The 21,995-nt window shown below is 36.0% G+C and overlaps 1 protein-coding gene across 1 annotated transcript; it reads right to left on the reverse strand.

Moving 5' to 3' along the window:
- Nucleotides 1–6,057: 6,057 nt before the first annotated feature.
- LOC131154416 (uncharacterized) lies at nt 6,058–21,923 on the reverse strand. The gene is made up of 3 exons (XM_058107177.1): nt 21,905–21,923; nt 17,084–17,307; nt 6,058–6,544 (listed from the first exon to the last, which is right to left on the reverse strand). Exons 2-3 carry the CDS (start codon nt 17,229–17,231, stop codon nt 6,402–6,404), a joined length of 291 nt encoding a protein of 96 aa, XP_057963160.1. The 5' UTR covers nt 17,232–17,307; nt 21,905–21,923; the 3' UTR covers nt 6,058–6,401.
- Between the last annotated feature and the right edge of the window lie 72 nt (nt 21,924–21,995).

Below are 21,995 nucleotides of genomic sequence, written 5' to 3' on the forward strand. Positions count from 1 at the left end.
ATATTTATTTTTAAAATTCTTGTTTCTAGTTTTAAATTTTATTTCCAAAATTTCTTTACAACAATACCAAACAAACCTTAAGTCCCACTAAGTAGGGTCAGCTACATGAATCATTTTTTGCCAATTCACTTGATCAAGAGCGTTTTTCTCTATTAGATTAGAGGTTGTTAAATCCTTCCTCACAACCTCATTCCAAGTTATTTGAGCCATATCTTTACCCCTTTTTCATGTCTAATACAATAACTAACTAGCTTCTCCTCATAGTTACTCTACTAGGGTTACATTTCAAATGCCCAAACCATCTAAGCCACCCCTCCTTTAGCTAGTTTTCAACCAGAGTTGTGCCTAAATTATTGCATAGATACTCATTTCTTATTTTATCTTTTAATATTAAACTACTCATCCATCTTAACGTTCGCACCCTACAACTTTTATTTTTCATACACGTTTCTTAATTGTCTAACATTCTAAACCATAAAGCATAACTGACCTTTTAACCGTCTTATAAGATTTTTCTTTTAATTTTAAGGGTATTCTACGATCGACGCACTCTTCCATTTTACCCAACCTATTTCAATTATATGTACTATATCTTCTTCAATTTCCCCCTCGTAACACAAACAACCCCTTTATGTTATATTTGATTAATGTAATTTTCATCTCTTTAATATAAAGGCATAAATTGATAATGATGAAAAAGAAATTATATATGGATATTATATGATAGCATACGAGAAAGTTGGACCATGTCCAATCTCTTCCCATTGATTCTCGTACATTCTTATTGGAAAGCTCCGAAAAAAAAAAAAAAAAAGGGTCAGTCATACAAAAGATTGGGTCAACATGAAATAGGATAAAAAAATATTCTCATAGTTAAATTTATTATCTCTTACCTATTTCATTACGTAATTTAAAGGTGCGTAATTATATTCTCATATGTATTTTAAAGGTATTGTCTATTTTAATTATATTGTTCCTATTCCTCCATCGGGACCAGACAAGGGGAGCGGACCTTATCGAACTAAATGACTGACCTCACAGACCAACGCATGTCATTTTAAATGTATTTTATCCTCACTCACCCCTAACTTCCCAAAATGTCACTCATCCCAAGATTACTACAAGTCAAGCACGTTATACCGTTGAGTTCTTATGAGAAAGCTCCCCAAAAAAAAAATATGCACCTAATTGATATGGATAATAACATCTAATAATTTTAAATCTTTCTTCCAAGAATATTCACATTCAAACTCCAAGTTATAATTATATATTATTAACATTGGTCTTATCATTTAAATTTATTTTTGATATGTATTTTTTATGCCTTTCATATTATCCCATCGCGTAGCGCCTGTAGTCTTTGTAGCATTTATAAATATGTGCAAACAATATTTTATATTTGTGGGCGTGAGTGATTGAATTGAATTGAAATAACCATGTTGTATTAGTGTGCCAGCTGTGAGAATTAAGTGGTAATTAAGGGGCATTTAGTATTACTACCAAAAATTATAAAAATAAAAATTAATAACAAAAATTAAAAACTAAAAATCAAGTTAATATTTATAAATTAAAATAAATTTAAAACTTAATTAAAAATAATCATTTTTGTGTTTTAATCAAATAATATTATAAAAAAATATGATTAAAATAACAAAATTATAAATAATATACATTAAAAATACTTCAATAAAAAAATTATTATAATTAATTTACTGAATTATTATACTTTAAAATTTTACTTTGCAGTAACAAGACACTTAAAAAATAGTAAAAATATTTTATGTGCATTTTATTTTAATTTTAGTTTAAAAGTGTATAAAATAAATAATTTAATACACAAGAACTATATTTACACATTAAAATTTCTAACAATAGGTTATCAAAACAATTAAAAATCATAAATTTTAATTTCTAATTTTTTTGCAAACAGTTAAAAATCAATAATAAAAAAAAAAAAAAAAAACTAGCAATATAAACAAATGCACTTTTAAAATCTATTTCTTCACTTTGCAAGAATAAAAATAAAAATTAAAAACGGGCCTAAGAATTTTCATCATCATCTTCGAAGCATGAAATGAACGCATTAATTGCATGCATGGTGTGCTAGTGATCAAGTGGAAATGCATGCATTTAGGTGGGGCTGAAATCATCCCATCCTCATCATTTTCTCTTTTATATTCCTTTTTTATTAGTATAATAAAGGAAAATACAGAAAATATGTGCATAAAAAATTTAGGTAACTCCCAAAAATTGAAAATTATAAAAATACTCGGAACTTTTCAAAATGACCAAAATATACCTAAAATTCAAAAAAACATTTAAAAGGTATTTCCAATCCATTTTTGCTAATCTTATGCACATATATGTCCATTTTTCATGTTTTTGCATCTGCAAGTCTCATTTGCATGTGCATGTTTGTGTATGACCTAAATATACGAGTATTACCTTTCTCAATTTGGAGAAAAACCCGCTCTTTGAAAACCTTATTAGACAATCTTTAATCCCAAGATACGTTTTTGCATCTATAAAAAATTAAAAAGCAAAAGACACTAACGTCTCCTAAAATTTAGAGGTTAAGATAACCTGCTCGCCTCGCTTAGACGACCTTCTCTTTTTTCGTCCCTGAAGCGACTTCATAATGAATTGCTTAGCTTACCTGGCTTCCTAGGCTATGTTCTCCCCGTTGCCTCGCCAGGCCACCGTTTATGTAATTTGACTTGTCCAATCAACTTGTCCAGTCGTGTAGGGTGATTTCCTTGCTTGGTTGATTATCACCATACTACAAAAGGGTACACAAAGATGGCACAAACAAAACCAAATGCATACGCCCTTGTCTATTAATTTATCCAACTAGTCTTGACAAATCATTTTCATGCATGCATGCATGTTTACCAATGCATGTACACTAATCCATCTATTTTATTTTCCTACAAAATTTCACACAATTCAATACTAAACAAAAGCCACCAATAATAATAATAATAATAATAGCAGTTCCCTAAAATAGCAAGTTTTTCCATTTAATCAAGCAAGCAAATACCCTCCAACATACGAGGAGGATCATACAAGCACATCAGCAACGACACTTCTAGGAATTAATGACTCATGGTGGTAACCCATAGTAGCCCTTAAAAATATAGTGAATAAGACTATGTTCAAGCAACCCAAACAAATTGATAAGCACCGAAGCCACCAGTCAAGACTGGTGGAAATTGTTCATGCATGATTTTGTAAATTGGAAAAAAATGATCATGTAGTTAACCCCACCTAGAGACTTGAGGCTTTGTTTGGTCTTGTTATGTCCTTTACACTATATCGAGTTTATGATGAGACTTTCCTTATTAAATTAGATGTTAAGATCTAAACTTTGAACCAGCAAATCGAATTTACAGCCAATGCACATGGAAAAATGTTCTCCTATAATATTTTTTTGTTGTACACACCATTGTCTTACACATCATAACAAATAACATAGGAGTCTAAGCATGAAAGGGGAAAAATATAAAAAACCAGCAACAAGAAGGAAAGAACAATGAATCAACAAGATTACCGTATTCGAACTTGAAATTGAACAACAATTGATTGTAAATTGAAATAACATGTATCACTGGTAGGACTTCAATCAAAGTCGAGTAAAATCGCCTGAACAGTAATCTTACTATCTTGCAACAATGGACATTCAATTTTGCAAAAATCCCAGTCAATTTTGCATTCTAATTGGGTGAATATCTCCGAGAGTCAACGAATCCAAAACTTGGATTAGTGGGCTTTTGCTCAAAATGCTGGTATTTTCTCCAACATAATTATCCAGATGACAAAATGTATTAACACCACAATTACCCACATAGGCACAAGTAGTGATGACAGAAAAAATTCTAAACCAAATGCAAGCATCCTGATCTATTTATTCAAGTGTATGAGTCTCCACAGACAAAACATTCTCATGCATGCATGATTGCCAATGCATGTACATGGGTCCATCTGCATTATTTTCCTTCATAATTTCACATAATTCAATGCTAAAAAGAAAACCAACAACAAGAAACGGTAGCAAGCTTTTCATTTCAATATATCATTCTCCATCTTGATCCATCGAGGTGCAGGCAAATAAATACTCTCCGAATGAAAAGGATCATACAAGCACGTCAACAACAATACTTTTGGGAATTAATGACTTCTGATGATAATCCTCATAGATGAAGTAAACAAGACTGTATTTTAGCAACCCAGACAAATTGATAAACACCAAATCCACAACCAAGTAAACACCAAACATGGTTCTAGAGGTAAACCCAAGCCTACTATATACACTATCATCTGCCACCAAACATGGAAGCCACATCCAAATAGTAGTTATATATGCAAGATACACAAAAGCATCATGAGACACAAATATATGTAAATCCCAGCCTTTAAGCTATTCATAGCTCTTCCTAATAGCTCCAAACCTAGAAATCGATTCAAATATTAACTGATACCACCATGGCCATATGCCACACTTCAAAATAATTATTAGCCAAAAACCAGATATTGCACCAATGCAATCGAATGGGCAGTGCAAAAAATGCATCCAAAGTGGTTTATTTAGAAGATGCACAGAAAGAGGGTGACATAGCTAAGAAAGTTGGAATATACAAACAACCGAGAATGTGAGGAAGAGGAAGTCGAGGAGAAGGAGATGGGTTTTGAGGTGTAGCGAGAGTCTACTGTGAGGACAATAACGGTGTTGGAGAGGAGAGAGAGGGTAAAGAGGAGGAGGTTGAAGAAACCAAAGACAAGGAAGGAGGAGTTATCATCCATGGGCGTTGTTGATGGGAAATATAATCATGAAGATAAGCTAAATAGGAGTCATCTTGGAAGATGGAGAGTAAATCAATGAATGTATCGAAGGGATGAAGGATGAGGGGGAGAGTTATTAGGGAGAAGGTGCTAAGGGGGCGTTTCAGGATAGAGCTTGGCCCTCCTAGTGCACATTCACATTTTGTTAATACATCATATTGTGATGGTATATCCATGTTATCAATCATAGTATGCGCGCGCGCGCGGGCACACACAAAAGGAGAGAGAGAGAGAGAGAATGGTAAGGAGGCGATCATTCAGTACACTGCTACAGACATGCAAAAGAGAGGAAGAGACAGAAAGAACAGCGTCGATGGCCATGGTAGGGAGTGGAAGGCAAATATGCATGGAGGAGGAGGATTTAACTTGCATGAATTTTCATTGCATAGGAGTTGATCATTGGTCCATTTCATCAAATGTGAAATTCCTTAACTCACTGAAATTTATTTGAATTGAAAAAATCAACTAAATTTCCATGATTTGTTTGAATTGATCAAGTGTGAAAACATCCACAAATTCCAAGTAGTGTCACTTTATTGATTGAGAAAAAGTCAACTAGTTCAAGAAGACACCTCTTATAATAAAATATTTTAATGATTTTCTTTTGATGAATTGTATAACTCATTTCCAAAATACACACACACACACACACACACACATATATATATCATCCAATCCCACATTTCTTAAATTACTTTTAAGAGGAAGCATTATGTGCCAAAGATTTCAAAGAATTTAGCTTTGAATGATTACAATAAATTGTGAGAGAATATCACTTATGTCATTTTAGACTACAATAATATCCATCTATAGCAAGTTAAGGTATACCAATATCTATTCTATTATTGTGAGTGACAATTGTTAAGTGCCTCCCTATTGCTTCCAAAATTTAACTCTTTTAGGACCTTTGATCATTGTCAATTTTTATATTTTATTTTCAAAAAACATTTTCGGTTATTGGTTTTTGGCCTCCGAAGTGTTCTCATTCGCTAAAATTTTTACAAATGTAATACTCTTAACCCACACCCAAAACACAAAATTCCTGAATAGTACAATTCATTGAAAGAAATTAATATTTTCAAAAGCTTGGCAATGAAAAAATTAATTAATGGTTCAAAAATACCTCAGTCTACTCTAAAATTAAAGTTTTACTTCTTCCCAAGTTTAATACAGTGTCATAATTTAAAACAGCAGTTATTTGAAAGTGCCAAGAGAAAAGGGCAAAATCCTTTAACATTAAATTCATAACAGCCAATTGAAAATTTTACACCAAATGTATGCAGCCATGCAACAAAGAGAGACCACATGACACTGCAGTACGATCAACAGTTCAACTGACTAAACCATCCGACTTTCTAAACTGGACAACCATCCAGTTCACTTTTTCAGTCTTGAGTTCAAAATTTTTCATCTTCCATTTCTAACTACTCAAAGAAATGCAAAAATTCCACCTGTTTTCTGTGTTCCAACATTTATATGGAGACAGAAGTTCTAAGGCAATAGAAGATGTTTTCAAGTTAAATACAAATGTTGTAAATTCAGAAAACAAGTTGCACCTAGGGTTATTTTTTATTGTCATAAGCTTCAATATTCTGGGGTTCGCATTCAGGACTAAAAAGTCGAACAAGTAAAGCAGAGGTAGAGCTCACAGTCACTGCTCCACAGGCAACCCAACGCAAACTCCTTGGAATTGTAATTCTGGGACCTGCAAGAGCAGGAACACAGTAACTTAATTCCAGTGTAGTAGGGCATCCTCAACTAGTGAGAATCAATATATACAACTTAAGTGACAATAAATCATTCAAAGCTTAAACTGCCCTTGGCAATGATTTAATGCAATTCATCATGAAGATCCTATAAAAAGAACTTGCCCTATGAGATGTGAATTGTTAAAAACAAAAGTGAATCTGTACAGGGGGAAAAAAAAACAAATTCCTAGTTTCAATTATTCAATGGAGAACACCCTTTTTCAATTCGAAAAATATTATGTCAACGTCTCATTGGCGAGATAATACACATACAGCATTCCATAACCCATCACTTGAAAACACCAATGAGTAAGATGATGCATTTTACCATTCAAGCAACCACACTTTGAGGCATAAGGCTTAAGCTTTCAGATTTTAATAAAAATTTTGAGTTGTGTCTGGAAAAGGAAACTGTTCTAGCGAGGAAAGGAGGAAAAATTTTCCCCGCATTCCCCTCGCCCTTTTTTGCTTGTGTGAAGGGGAGAAATAAAAAAGCTTTTGAAGGACTGGCTACTCCCTTACGTGTTAGAAAAAGTCAATAAATCGCTACTGCAACAAGCTGGCATGGCTATTTTCGTTTTACAATCTCGTAATTCTTGACTTTTTGGACAACATGCAGAATGGGTGATTTCCCTTTGTTGTTTGTACTTGGATGGCATCCCCTTGATGCCCCTTAATGAATAATATATAATATACAAAAATACAAAACAATATAATTTTCCAAAAATATGACTCCATTGAAGCCACCTTGAAAATTTTCCATGCAAAATTCTTTTGTAGGAATAAACCATTTTTCAAAAAGATTTTAGCAAACAAGAACTCTAGCTGTAAAAATAAACATGTAAATGAGAATATGAAGAATGTGAAAAGAAGCAAACCTTAAAATATAATCATGTGCTGACCATGAGTATATAACAGAGCAATTATGAACATACTAGCATGCACTATCGATGAACAGGCAATAAAAGATGAATGCCTTGACCAACTATCTGAAATACATTTTCAATTGGTTTTCATCCTTTCATCCAAGCAAATTATTATTGTTATTATTTTGATATACATGCTTTTTTTCGCCAACAATAGAATTTTCAGCAGATAAGGTTCAGTGAAATTGCCTTCTCCATGCTACCTTAATTGGGTTTTAAAAAAATCCCCGGGGCAATAAAGCTTATGCCACGACGTTAAATGTGTAAGAAGCATGAAATAGTAGTGATGAAAGCTTACACCTTGAAGTATGAAGCATACACCTACCAGGAGTGCCTTTTAAACTATGATGACAAGATACCAAATTTGGTTCCAAAATCAAGCAATGACAATTTTTTATTGACAACACTAAACCTCGGGGTAGTTTAGTGGGAAGATACAGGAAACCAACAAATAGGATAAGAACAAAGAGAGAAGAGAATCTAACCTTTGAGCACATGACAAATAATAGATCTAACCAAGTAGTCAAGACTTGCAACAGGCATCAAAAGCATTACTCCACATTCCCATCAACTATGATGAAGCCAGGCAGACATCAATATGTTGCTCAAACTTGGAAACATGTTGAGGGTGGAGTTACATGTCCATTTTTCAGAGAACTTATTTTATTTCCCAAATTTCCTTGGTGGTGGAACTAGGATTTTAAGGAGGGGAGACCAAACTATAAATGGGTGATATAGCCGAATATTAGTTATTTTCCCAAGGGAGGGGGGAGGATGCTACATGTAGTTTCACCGTAAGTGTCCTACTAGAGTATACATGCACGTAGTGTCAAAGCTTGCCTGTGATCATTTGTCTTGTGCATGGGCTGGGTTACCATCATGTAAATAGTAGTATAGGTTTCGTTAATTGAGTGTGTCAAAGCCTTAGTGTAGAATAGGAGTATGACTCCTCGGTCATTTTGATGTTCCCTAGTGTCAAAGCAAAATAACATATAGAGCTCTTTAGGGAAGGGTGAGTGTTCATTGGTCTTATAAAACTCACTACCTTTTATAAACGTGTTTAGCCTACTTCCCTCCCTCACTAAACACACACTGCTTACAGAGGTGTTACTAATGAATTGACTTGCTTCAATGTTACCATGTGCTACTAGTAAAGGTTTTGTGAATTAGGGGTGTCAATGCCTTGGTGTAGAATTGGAGTATGACTCCTCGAACATTTTGATGTTTCCTAGTGCCAAAGCTAAATAGCATATAAAGCCCTTTAAGGAAGGGTGAGTGTCATTAGTCTTATAAAACTCATTACCTTCTGTAAAAGAGTTTAGCCTACTTGCGTCCCTCACTAAACACACTGCTTATGCAGGTGTTATTAGTGAATTGCGTTACTTCAATGTTTTCCGCATGCTAGTAGTATAGTTTTTGCTAATTGAGTGTGTTAATGCCTTAGTGTAGAATAGAAGTACGAATCCTTAACCATTTTTATGTTTCCTAGTGCCAACACTAAATAGAATATAAAGCTCTTTAAGGGAGGATGTGTGTTCATTAGTCTTATAACACTCACTACCTTTTGTAAACATGTTTAGCCTACTTGTCTCTCTCGCTAAACACAATTGCTTATGGAGGTGTTATTAATGAATTGTGTTACGTCAATGTTTACCGCGTGCTAGTCATCTTCTGACATGAATTGCTTATTGCTTCCGCTTACTTTTCATTCAACTATTGTGAATGTGTTATTGTGGTAAACTATGGTATACTTTGGTTGAGTAGTTAAGAAAAAGTGCTTTAACTAGTGCCCTTACAAGGTGTGAAGTGTTCACTTTGTGACAGTTGGTATCAAATTTTAGTTAGTTTGCTTTATGAATATAGTCGTCTTCATATAGTGGGATTGTGTGAAGCATCGATAAGAGACCATGACGTCTAATACCGAGAACACTAAGGCACTAAAGGCGCAGGCTGAGCCAACCAACAATATGGCCATGGAGATGACCAAACTTGCTGAACATGTTGATGAATCAAAGGATCACAAAAACATTAACAAGGTTTTATGGTAGAGATGTTAGAAGACCTCCATGCAACACAGAAACTTTACAGGATCAAATAGAGGATCTATATGCCAAGAACCCAATGGTTCTTGCTATAGGAGATTCCTACATTATGGGAATAGAGTATAAAAGAATAAGTGTCAGAACCCAAAGCATACAAGGGTGCCAATGATGTTAAGAAGTTGGAAAACTTCTTATTTGACATGAAGCAATGCTTCAGTGCAATAAGGACCAACTCAAAGGAGGCAAAAATATCCATGAAAAATGTACTTGAGTGATGATGCTAAACTATCAAGTACGATGAAATAGAGATTGGAGGTTGTGTAATTGATTGTTGGGCAGACATAAAGGAAGAGCTCAAGTCCCAATTCTTTCCTAAAAATGTTGACTACAATGCTTGATGTATACTGCGAGATCTTAAGAACATTGGTATAATCAAAGGGAGTATGTGAAATAGTTCTCTGCTTTGGCTCTAGATATCTAAGACATGTAATAGAAAGACAAGTTGTTCTACTTTCTTGAGGGGTTGAAATTGTAGGCAAGGACAAGACTTCATCAAAAGAAAGTTCAAGACTTGTTTGCCCCACAAACTATTGCGGAACGTTTGACTAACTACTAGAGAGAGTTTCATAATGTCCAAAGAGAGTAGCATGGGTTAAAAGAGGGCAAGATGACATGCTTCTTATGTTGAGACCCACAGGCCCTCACAAGTCATCCCTTAATGCCTTGCAAGCTTCCATTGCAAAAGAGGCACAAGGATTTGTAAAGGATGATGAGGAAACCCTGAGGATGGATGCAACCCATTGGAGAGGTAGACGAAAGACCAAAAAGTTAGTGAATCTAAAAATGTTAATGTTTGTGGATCTACGAATCAATGGGAAGAGTACCCATGCTATGGGGGCTACTTCTCACAGGCAAAAGCACATAAACTCAACTCGAACTTAGAGAAGGACTTATGATGAATGACAATAGTTAACTCTGCAACTTAGCCTATTGTGGGAGTAGCCAAGCAAGTGACTGTGAAGCTTGGACAGTGAACAAGACCTGCAAATTTTTCACAACTGTGTCAATGGATGAATTCCAAGTGATTCTTGGAATAGAATTCTTAAGGAAAACTACGGCAATACCGATGTGCTTTGCTAGTTCCCTTAGTCTAATGGGAGACCACCCTTGTATGGTGCAAGTTGTTGCAAAAAAAGGGGGCAATGAGAAGTTTCTCTCAACCATGCAATTGAAGAGGAGTTTGAGGGGTAAATAAACCTATCTTGCACGTTGGTGGCAGATGAAGACATAGACCAAGAGCGGGTGCTTACTACCATCCAAGCTATGTTGGATGAGTATAAAGTTGTGATGCCAAACAAACTACCTCACAATTTGCTCTCATGACAAGATTGGAGCATGAGATCAAGTTGTTACCAAGGGTGTCGCCTATTAAAGATCCATTATCGAATGGCACCTCCAAAGTTAATAAAGTTGAGAAAGCAACTTGACGAGATATTGGAAGCGGTATGCCATTCCAATGCACTGTTTGACGCACCACTGCTGTTTCAGAGGAAACATGACTGGAGCATACGAATCTATGCAGACTACCACGTGCTCAACAAAGTGACTGCGCAACAAGTATCTTATTCCACTGATTGCTAATTTGTTTAAGCAGCTAATTTTGCCAAGTACTTCATCAAACTTTACTTGCGGTCAAGCTACTATCAAGTAAGGATAGCATATGGTGATGAACCAAAGACAACTTGCGTTACACAGTATAGGGTGTATGAATTCTTGGTGATGCCCTTCGTGTTAACAAATGCATCAATGACATTCTACACCTTGATGAACTAGGTATTTCATGAGTACCTCAACAATTTATCATTGTATACCTGAATTAACATAAAGAGCATCTATGGAAAGCGTTCAACAAGCTTAAGGAGATCAATCCTTATGTAAAGAGAGAGAAGCGCCATTACGCTCTGTAGAGCATCAATTCCTTGGTCATGTGATTAAGGTCATATCCAGATGGATATGAAGAAAGTGAGAGCTATTCAAGACTAGAAGATCCCAATGATAGTGAAGGAGCTACATTTCTTTCTTGGACTTGCCAAACCACAAACTAAAGTTCTTAGAGAGGTACTCAAAGAGAACTGCCCCCTTAATAGAACTACTAAAGAAGGGTCAGGCATTGAACTAGACAGAGAAGTGTCCAGGAGTCTTCAACAACTTCAAGGAAGTCATGATGCGAGGTCTGGTACTTGCACTCCCAAACATCGTGAAACCCTTCAAGGCACAGATAGATGCATCAAGCTATGCCCTTTAGGGAATCTTATTACAAGATGGCATCCTTTTGCCTACGAAAATCATAAGCTTAATAAAGTTGAACGAAAGTACACAACTCAAAAGAAGGAGATGCTAGGAGTGATACATTGCATTTGCGTGTGATAGCATTACCTACTTGGATTGAAGTTTGCGGTGAAAACTAGATAACTTGATCATTAGTCACTTCTTTAAATAGCCAAAGTTATCACCCAAGCAAGCCTATTGGCAAGAATTCCTGGCGGAGCTTGATTTCTTATTTAAGCATAAGGTAGAGCAAATGAACCAAGTTGCAAATGCACTAAGCAAGAAGGTAGAGCTTGCATCTTATAGATGGTGACACACTTGACAGTAAGGTTATCACAACAATGAGGAAGCACATTAAGCAGAATCTAGTTAGAGATTCAGTTGCCCAATGAAGTTAATACAAGAGGTTAAAGTGCACTAGTTTTAGTTAGAGAACAAATTGTTGATGACACATGGTAACTGACTTTTTGTATCTCGAGCTAGACATACAAGAAAAACACTACTAAAAGCGTCATGACACCATGTGGACAGGTCTAAAGGTGTAAGTGAGTTAACCCTACTCGCAAGTTACTCAAACTTGACTCACTCTATAACTCGACTCAAATCGGTTCTACTCGAATTCGAGTCGAGTCAAGTTGAGTTCGAGCTACTTGAGTAGCTTAACGAGTCGATTTGAGTTTCGTGATACTACTCTTGACCTTGATCAAGTCTAATTGAGTTTAATTCAATTGTTATATTTTATTATTTTTTATATTATATATAAATCATATAATATATATTTTATACATATATTTTATATTATATATTATAGTGCTTTAAATTTTTTTATATTAATTTATAATTGAGACGAGTTTGAGTTTTAAGAATTTGAAGTTGATTCGAACTCAAATTTAACAATTTTGTACTCAGTTGAGTTTTGAGCTCCACATTTTTTAGTCGAATTGAGTCGAGTTCAAGCATCCCACTGTTTCAACTCGATTCAAATACACCCCTAGGCAAGTCATCCAAGATGGCATCACACTTTGGTATTAGTGAAATAAAGTTATTGCTAGTGACACATGAATGATGAGGTGATCAAGTATAACCAAACTTGTTGTCAACAAGACAAGGTGAAGCGTAAGAAGATCGTAGGGTTGTTGGAGTCTCTCCAAGTGTCAACGAGATTGTGGGAGAGTGTCTCACTTGACTTCCTCACTAATCTGCTCATACTTGTCTCCATAGACAAGTTTTCAATGCACGATACTTTCATACTAGCATCAAAGTATTATTCAGCAAATTAGACAATACAATTGCTTTTTAAACATAGTGAAGTATTGGCATGTTCCCCCATGATACTCAATGTGACTCACTTTTATTTCAATGCCCAAAAGAGCTCACCAACCAACAAGAGTCTTTTTGAACTTGTTACAGACTAGTAGTTGTGGTTACCTCACACAGTGATGAGCTGCTTAGAGGAAAGAGTCTGAGAGCATACATTCACCAAAGAATGGCGACACAATGTAGAGTTTGTCTGACCTTACCTAGAAAAAGCTTCCAAGAAGATGAAGAAGTTGACAAATCAGGGGAGAAGGTTGTTGCACTTCAATGTGGGTGACTTGCTACTTGTTAAGCTCCATCATAAACAAATTAGGTCATTATGAGGTTGAGATTGGAGACTACTCTGCAGATATCAAGGATCGGTCCCCATCTTGGCTAAAGTTGGAAAGGCCTCTTACAAGGTTGATCCTCCAACTTGGATGGAAATCCATATTATGTTTCATGTCAGCTATCTCAAGCCATTCAATGCTAACACTGAAGATCCAAGCAAAAAACAATCATCTAGAGCACTACTAAGGACCATGCAACTAGACAAAAGAGAAGTTGAAATCATCCTTGCAAATAGAGAGTTCACATTATCAAGGAAGAAACGATACGAGTTCTTAGTGAAGTAAAATGGCCGATGATGTACTATGATGTTAGGGTCTTTCACTTGTTGGAATATTGTCACAGGCCAAATAGTTCACACCTCGTCAGCGTTGAATGGCTTAAGAGTTGAGACAGCTAACATGAAACATAGGATGGATTTCCATCCAAGTTGGAGGATCAACCTTGTAAGAGGCCTTTCCAACTTTAGCCAAGATGAGGACCGATCCTTGATATCTGCAAAGTAGTCTCCTATCTCGACCTCGTAGTAGGTCTTGTATATGATGGAGCTTAACAAGTAGCAAGTCACCAACATTGAAGTGCAACTGCCTTCTCCACTTATTTGTCCACTTCTTCATCTTCTTAGAAGCTTTTTCTAAGTAAGATCAAGCAAACACTGCATTGTGTCTTTGCATTGTGTCTCCATTCTTTGGTGAAGATGTATGCTCTCGGACTCTTTCCTCTAAGAAGCTCATCACTGTGTGAGGTAACCTCAACTACTAGTATGTAACAAGTTCAAAAGACTCTTTTGGTTAGTGAGTTCTTTTGGGCATTGAAACAAAAGTGAGCCACGTCGAGTAGCCACACCCATTCTTCTTATTGGCAGTGACAAAATAATGCTAGTATTCTTCTAATAGGCCATTGAATCTCTTTGCTTGTCCATCTATCTACAAGTGGTAGCTTATAGAAATGTCAAGTTGTGAACCAAGAATTTTGAGAAGCTCAGTCCACAAGTTGCCTATGAATCTCAAGTCTCAGACTCTCAGTCACTAACAATATCATGGGGAACACTCCAATGCTTCACTATATGTTCAAGAAACAATTGTGCCATCTGATTTGCCGAAATAATACTTCGATGCTGGTATAAAAGCACCATACTTTGAAAACTTGTCTATAAAGACAAGTATGGCCAAACTAGTAATGAAGTCAAGTTAGACACTCTCCCACATTCTTGTTGACACTTGACGAGGCTCCAACAGCCCTACAATCTTCTTTCGCTTCACCTTGTCTTGCTGACAGGTGAGACAAGTTCAGGTATACTCGACCATCTCATCATTTATGAGAGGCTAGTAATACCTCTATTTCAGTAATACCAAAGTGTAATGTCATCCTGGATGACTTGCCTAGGGGTGTATTTGAATCGAATCGACATAGTGGGATGCTTGAATTCGACTCAACTCGACTCGAAAATGTGGAGCTAAAAACTTGACTCGAACTCGACTGAGTACAAAATTATTAAATTCGAGCTCGACTCGGCTAAAAATTCTTAAACTCAAACTCAGCTCAATTTTAAATTAATATAAAATAATTTAAAGAAATATAATGTATATATAATATTAAATATAGGCATTAAATATATTATATATGACTTACATATAATATAAAAAATAATAACATACAACAATTTAATTAAACTCAATTAGACTTGATCAAGTTCACAAATAGCATCACGAAACTCAAAATTGACTCGTTAAGCTACTTGAGTAGCTCGAAATTGACTCGACCCGAACTTGAGTAGAACCAAGTCGAGTTGAGTCAAGTTACAGAGCAAGTCAAGTCCAAGTAACTTGCGAGTAGGGTTGACTCATTTACACCTTTAGACATGTCCACATGGTGTCATGACACTCTCAGTACTGTTTTCCTTGTATGTCCAACTCGAGATACAAAAAGCCCATTACCATGTGTCTTCAACAATCTGTTTTCTAACCAAAACTAGCGCACTTTAACCTCTTTTGTTAACTTCATGAGATTTTGGGCAACAGGATTTTGACAAAGTTCTACTTAATGTGCTCCCTCATTGTTGTGATCACCTTACTTACTGTCAAATGTGTCACCATCTGTAAGGCAGCAAGCTCGGTCTCTTGCTTAGTTCATCTGCAACCTAGTTCATTTGCCTTGCCTTGTGCTCAAATAAGAAATCAAACTCTGCCAGGAATTCTTGCCAGTCAATTGTGTCACCAACTGTAAGGCAGCAAGCTCGGTCTCTTGCTTAGTTCATTTGCAACCTAATTCATTTGCCTTGCCTTGTGCTCAAATAAGAAATCAAACTCTGCCAGGAATTCTTGCCAATGGGCCTACTTAGGTGATAACTTTGGCTATTTAAAAAAGTGACTAATGTCACCGCAAACCACAAAATACTTTAACTGACTAGTTAAGCAAGAATATTTTAGCTCATGTCACACAACCTTTCACAAGGCGTGAATTGTTCAGCCCATGACAGTATTCCAACAAGTGAAAGACCCTAACATCATAGGCCATCACAATATAAGTACAGAAGTACATAAGTAATAAATGGGCAATGCAAAGTAACACAACACCAGCAACAAAACTTTGTTCAAGGGGAAATTGAATAATTTCACCACAAAGCCAAGAAGTCTATTCTAAAAAATATACAACTCGCTGTAAGCAACACAAGCTTTCTGAAAAACTCATTCATGCCCAAAAATTGTCCCAAAAATAAGGTAATGATAGTGATTTCACACTTATTTGACGAAATTTTCAAAAGAATTTAATCACTTGTAAAAACATAGTAAAGTTGGTGAAAACAATAGCAATGAAAAAAAAATCAAAAAACAAATAATAATAATAAAAAAGTCGAAGAAGTCCTTAAACTAAGATTAGCCAAATTTAGCAACAAAAAATCCACTCCTAGAGCTTAGTTCAATAATCATAAGGTTTTGATATTATCAAAATTTTGGATTTTATGGTGAAAGTCAACAAAACAATCTAATATCAAACAATTAAAAGGGTAATATTATTAAGTTAAAAGACTAGAAAGAAACATATCTCTCTCTCAGCGTGAATGTAAATGTAATGGAATGGGGGAAGGGCATCCTGTTCACATTCCATGCTTAACAAAGCAACTAGTTTGGTGGAGCGATTTAAGTAAATGAATACCATAATTGGGCAATTTTTATACTAACAAGACTCATACAAATGATGCTCTACTCTCAAAATTGATCGACCACTGCAACATGATAAAAAATATAATACCCCCCCCCCCCAAAAAAAAAACCAAAAAGAAGGAGAATGCAAATGGTGGATCACTATGTAACGTAATAAATTAGAAAAAGAGATGAATTATAATTTTATTTAAAAACACATACAAATAGATAATGGCAATGAATCACCAACCCACACACCCAACCCCATAATAAACCAAACAAAACAAATAACATTGTTCAACAAAATTGATAATTTTCGTTCCTTCAACATTGATACACAATTGGGTTTATAAGGGGGGCGGGGAAGAGAAAGTACATATAACCGAAAATAAGGGGGTTACGATAGAACCAACCGTAGTGCAATCGACAAAGAATCCAAAATGCCAATCCTCCTCCAACAGTACAAATCCCGGCGGTTTGTCTCATTAATCTAGAGCATGGCTTGGCATCTGACCTCATCAGCTCCCCATCAGAAAACCCAAAGAAACGCCTCAACGCCATTTAGTATCCTATTGATCTCCCAATACCCACTCTGTTGCTTACTTGTTGCTTCAATCCTGCAAAGCTCACATCCACTCTGAACTCCTACAACACACATCGGCTTCAAATGTTCAATGGGTCTTCACACAATGAAAACAAAATGATTTTTTTTTTTTTATCTTTTTGCTAATATTAAAAGTTTCTTTCTGTATCATTTGGCCAAACACATTGATTGTAATTCTGAGCAACCTGTTTTGTGCCATGAATTTCAATGATAATGATAGGAAGTACGCAAGACTGTAAGAACAACAATATGCAGTAAATCATGAAAACGACAAGCCATTCTCAAATTATGAAACCGTTACCAAAAACGATTTGCAACCTTTAAAATCACACCCGAACCAAAACACACGCAAAATGGAAAGCAAGCTTAGAGAATGAAATTGAACATGAGGGGTGTGTGCAAGAGAGAGAGAGGGAGAGAGAGAGACTGTCCTGTCGGACAAAGAATGCGATGGATCAAGAAAGGATTAATGGATTGTCAGACTGAGACGAGAGAGAGAGAGAAAGTATGATCTCCTTCGTGGTGATCAATCACCTTCGTAGATGATCTCCTTCGTGGTCGATGATTGTCCTTTGTGATTGTTCATAGAAGAATGGACGAAATGGAGAAGGCCAAAGGGCGAAGGTGTAGATCGAAGTATGATCTCCTTCATGGCTTCATGGTCAATGAATGATGATTCGAGAGAAGGGGCAAAGTGCAAAACAAAAGGAGAAGTGTAGAACTAGAGAAGGCTGAAGGGCGAAGCCGTAGGCCGCATGCTGCGTTCAGTGTGCGTAGTGCGTAGAAGCCCCAGGCAACGATGCTGCGTGATTCGTGAATCGTGAATGGAGAGTAGGGCTAGAGGGGCAACCGGGCAAACATTGATTAGTATCCATTCCATTTGCAAACCAAATATGACATAAGAGTCTTTGATTTCTCGCTGTGAGAGGATCCAAAAGAACCAAATTATTTGAGTATCTTAGGAGTCGGTTGGCATTTTTAAAATATGTTAAAAATAATTTTATACTACCCCATAATAAAAGTAAGTGTCCAAACACCACTTATTTAAAAACAACCAAACACCACTTATAATTTTCAGCACTTTTCTAGTTCAGCACTTATTAGCAACACTTATTAAATTCAATACTTTTTCTGAAAAACACTTCTACATAAGTCGTTCCAAACGATCCCTTACTTCTAAAATGCATCAAAGGAGGAGTTGTGGTCACTAAGGGCTAGGGTTTTCAATTTACTTTCTTCTGCTTCCCTAACCAAGGCAAAACCCTCTCTCTCTCTCTCTCTCTCTCTCTCTCTCTCTCTCTCTCTCTCTCTCTCTCTCAAAAGAAAGGAGGGAAGAAGAAGGTGTGAGTGCAATTCTTAGAAAATTTTGAAATTTACTCCGATATATGTGAATCCCATGTTTTGGATGCGATTTGACTCTATGTTGTTCTGATTCTGATGTTTGCTAAGGACTGGTATCGGCAAAACCCTTGTCACTCATCACAAGGAACCAATGTCTCTCTCTCTCTCTCTCTCTCTCTATATATATACTCTCTCTCTCTCTCTCTCTCTCTCTCTCTATATATATATATATATATGTATATATATATGCTTTGCAATTTGCACTGGACCTTCTAATTTAAATTTATAGTTTTAGGGACCTAATTCTTGTTATGTTTATACATTCTAAAACAAACTGTCGTTGGGTTTCATGCATGTGGTGGCATTTCACTTTCGAAGTTCATGATTTTCCCCCAGGGTCTTACCATTTATTAAGTTTATGGCACCCGGTGCCTTGGCCTAATTAATTAATTATTTTTTTGGTATTTGAAAAAATGTAAGCTTTGCAAATGTGAATGTGACCATTGTCCTAGAAGTCTTATTAAGGGCTATCCTTCAGAAAACGGTAGGGATGCTATGCTCAAACATGAAGATCACGTGTTTAAGTCCAGAAACAAACTCCAAAACCCAAATATGGAAGTTAGGTTTGGTACATCATGTCCTCCCTAGGCCCCCTTTGAAGTGTGGGAACAGTGACTGAGTACTAGGTGTTATCAACTAAAAGGGGGGGGGGGGGGGCTCCAGCATATGCAGGGTCTAGGGAAGGGGTGGACCACAATAAGTCTATAGAATGATGTTAACACCTAACCATGCAGAAATTATTTCCGTGCATTTAATATGTTAGGTTTAATACTAAAATGTAGAATTTTTGGAATATATTATTATCCTGGCCAAAATTTGTCGAGCTGCTGCAAAATAATTAGATGCTGCATCTAATAGTTATTGTCCTACCATGAAATGGATTTATAAAATTAGAAATACATCTATTTTTATTGCACACAACTTAAATACTTATAAGTTAAAATCCACACAACTTGAATACTTGTAAGTTAATTATAAATGTCTATTTCAAAAAAAGTGAAGTGCAAATTCAACAATCATTCAGGCACGATTATTCAAAAATTACTTTAAATTAGACTATAATATTTCTAGTAGATGAATCTTCAATTCTGATATCAATATTTTCATTCCTGTATCATTTTTACTGCAATATAAAACAAGGAATAATCTATGGATATTTTACTTCTGCATTTTTTGATTTTTTGAATAATACAGATATAATATATATATATATATACCAGAGTATGCTCCTCTTTCTCTCATCTTGTCAGAACTTGTTATCTTTTTCTCTGGAGATCTCTTAGATTGTCTCTGGACCCCAATTAGCATGACATTAGCTGCATATGTAATGAACACTGTCTAGTATAGTTAAAAGGGATAATTGTGCTGATTTAGGCTTGGAGACCCATGGAAGAAGGAGCAGTTGGAGAAAAATTAGGAGCAAGATTTGGAGATGAAGTGGAATGTGCACTTGAATGAGTGAAAGTGGGAAGTGCATGAGCAGAAGATGAGGCAAGTGAGTTTGAAAAACTCATAGAATAAGGAGCAGGTGGAGAAAAATTGCAGGCAAGACTTAGAGATAAAGTAGAATATGTGTTTTAATAAGGAGATTAAGTGTGTATGTCATGGGAGGGAAGTCTACACGAGAGAGAGAGAGAGAGAGAGAGAGAGAGAGAGACTCGGTGAAATTGAAGTGGTTGCTGAACAAATGAAATCGAAGCAAGGGAAGAAAAAGTAGCATGAGTAAGCGTGTGTTCATCAAACAAAACATCTCGAGAGATCTAAGCATGATTGGTAGGAAGCTGGAGATGTTTGTAAATTGTGATTATAAACCAAAAAGAAGCAAGAAGCATGCATAAATTCTAATTTGTGTGTATTGTAGAGGCAAACACGGAAATAAGCACATCTAAAGACATTGAAAAATGAATAACCTGCGTCAGAGTCGTGAAGTCAAAAAAGAGGGGTATGCTATAGAAGAGGAGGGTCTATATCACATATGCAGATTTCTGTTTTACTACCCCCTTCTTTTTCAGAAGATTTGGGTTATTTCTCACTTTCTCCAAAGTGCTTACCATGTTGTAGGTGTTTGCGAAGGTGTTAGACATTAGGATTAACTTCTCAGTGAGTGGCATTGTGGGTATTGGGATTAACTTCAGTGGTGTGGTGTCCTAAACTGGCCCATTACTAATTTAGGTGTCCTCTTATTCATACTTGTCTTTCTTTTATCCCTGTATATTACTTGCCCCTCTCAAGAATTTCCTTGAGAGTGGCTAGGAGATTGGAGAAATTAATGAGGGATTTCTTGTGGTCAAAAGTAGGTGAGAGGGGTAGAGATCATCTTGTAGATTCGGTGGATGTGAGTAGGTTTAAAAGGGAGGATGGTTTTGGTCTAGGTAATTTGGTGCCAAAAACTTCTCTTTGGTGGGGATGATCAATGTTGTTGAGATCTTGAAAGTGAGGCCACTCTAATCTATCCTCATTTTTTATTTTTATTTTGCATATCTTCTTTTCATGATACTCCTATTTCTTTCTTCCTCCTCTCGCAAGAGGGTGATTACTCTTGGGATTTCAATTAGTGCGCTTCATCCTTTTTGGCTCTAGTTGGGGAGTGATAAAAGAGTGGCCGTGTGGGTTTTAAATTCCCAGACACCTACCAAATATCCCTGAAGGATAGAGCAACACGATGAAGGCAATTTTCTTGTAAATTCTTATTATCTCCGTTGGGTCATGATCCCAATGCTACTCTTTTTAAGGAGCAAAAAATAGGAATTATTGCTAGAGAGAATCTCCAGATCCCCATAATCAAGGGCCAAGATTGTATAGTTAGTTTAACTTGTGCACACTAATCTGCTAAGCACAATCCAGTGATTGTTATTCCAAAATATAAAATAAAAGCCAGTATTATCAATGAGAATTGAGTCACCAGAAAACCAACAATCCTGGGAGTTTCAAACATTTGTCTCAAAATGTATCCCTCCTTCCATTGAACTCCGTAATCAGATCAGAGTGTCAACAAAATTGAATTGTGTTTATATTCCTTTTTGGTGATGAGCAAGAATATGCCAATGAAATTCTATCAGCAATATTACTTACTGAGCAACATTCATACCCATGCGTCCCAATCACAACATCAGTTCAGAAAAATAACAGTAACAATGATAAAGCAGCAAGTGACCACAGACCCACCTTCCAAATCTCATGAAATTCTGAACAGATCAGAATTGACAAGGGAATGGAAAGTAAACTTCACCTGAAAATCAGCACACACAATTTGCAGCACCCAAATGCCACTGAACTGAAGAAACCACCGCCGAAAGAATGTTCTCTGAACAAAACCCCAA

This window comes from Malania oleifera, chromosome 4 (assembly GCF_029873635.1).
Source record: "Malania oleifera isolate guangnan ecotype guangnan chromosome 4, ASM2987363v1, whole genome shotgun sequence".
NCBI classification, from domain to species: Eukaryota; Viridiplantae; Streptophyta; class Magnoliopsida; order Santalales; family Ximeniaceae; genus Malania; species Malania oleifera.

Excerpts from the sequence above, each read along its gene's own strand:
- LOC131154416 (XM_058107177.1), bottom strand. The coding sequence starts at position 17,231 with ATGGCGTTGAGGCGTTTCTTTGGGTTTTCTGATGGGGAGCTGATGAGG. Across the intron at positions 6,545-17,083 it reads TCTTTGTCGATTGCACTACG|GTCCCAGAATTACAATTCCA; the intron begins GTTGGTTCTATC and ends CTGCTCTTGCAG.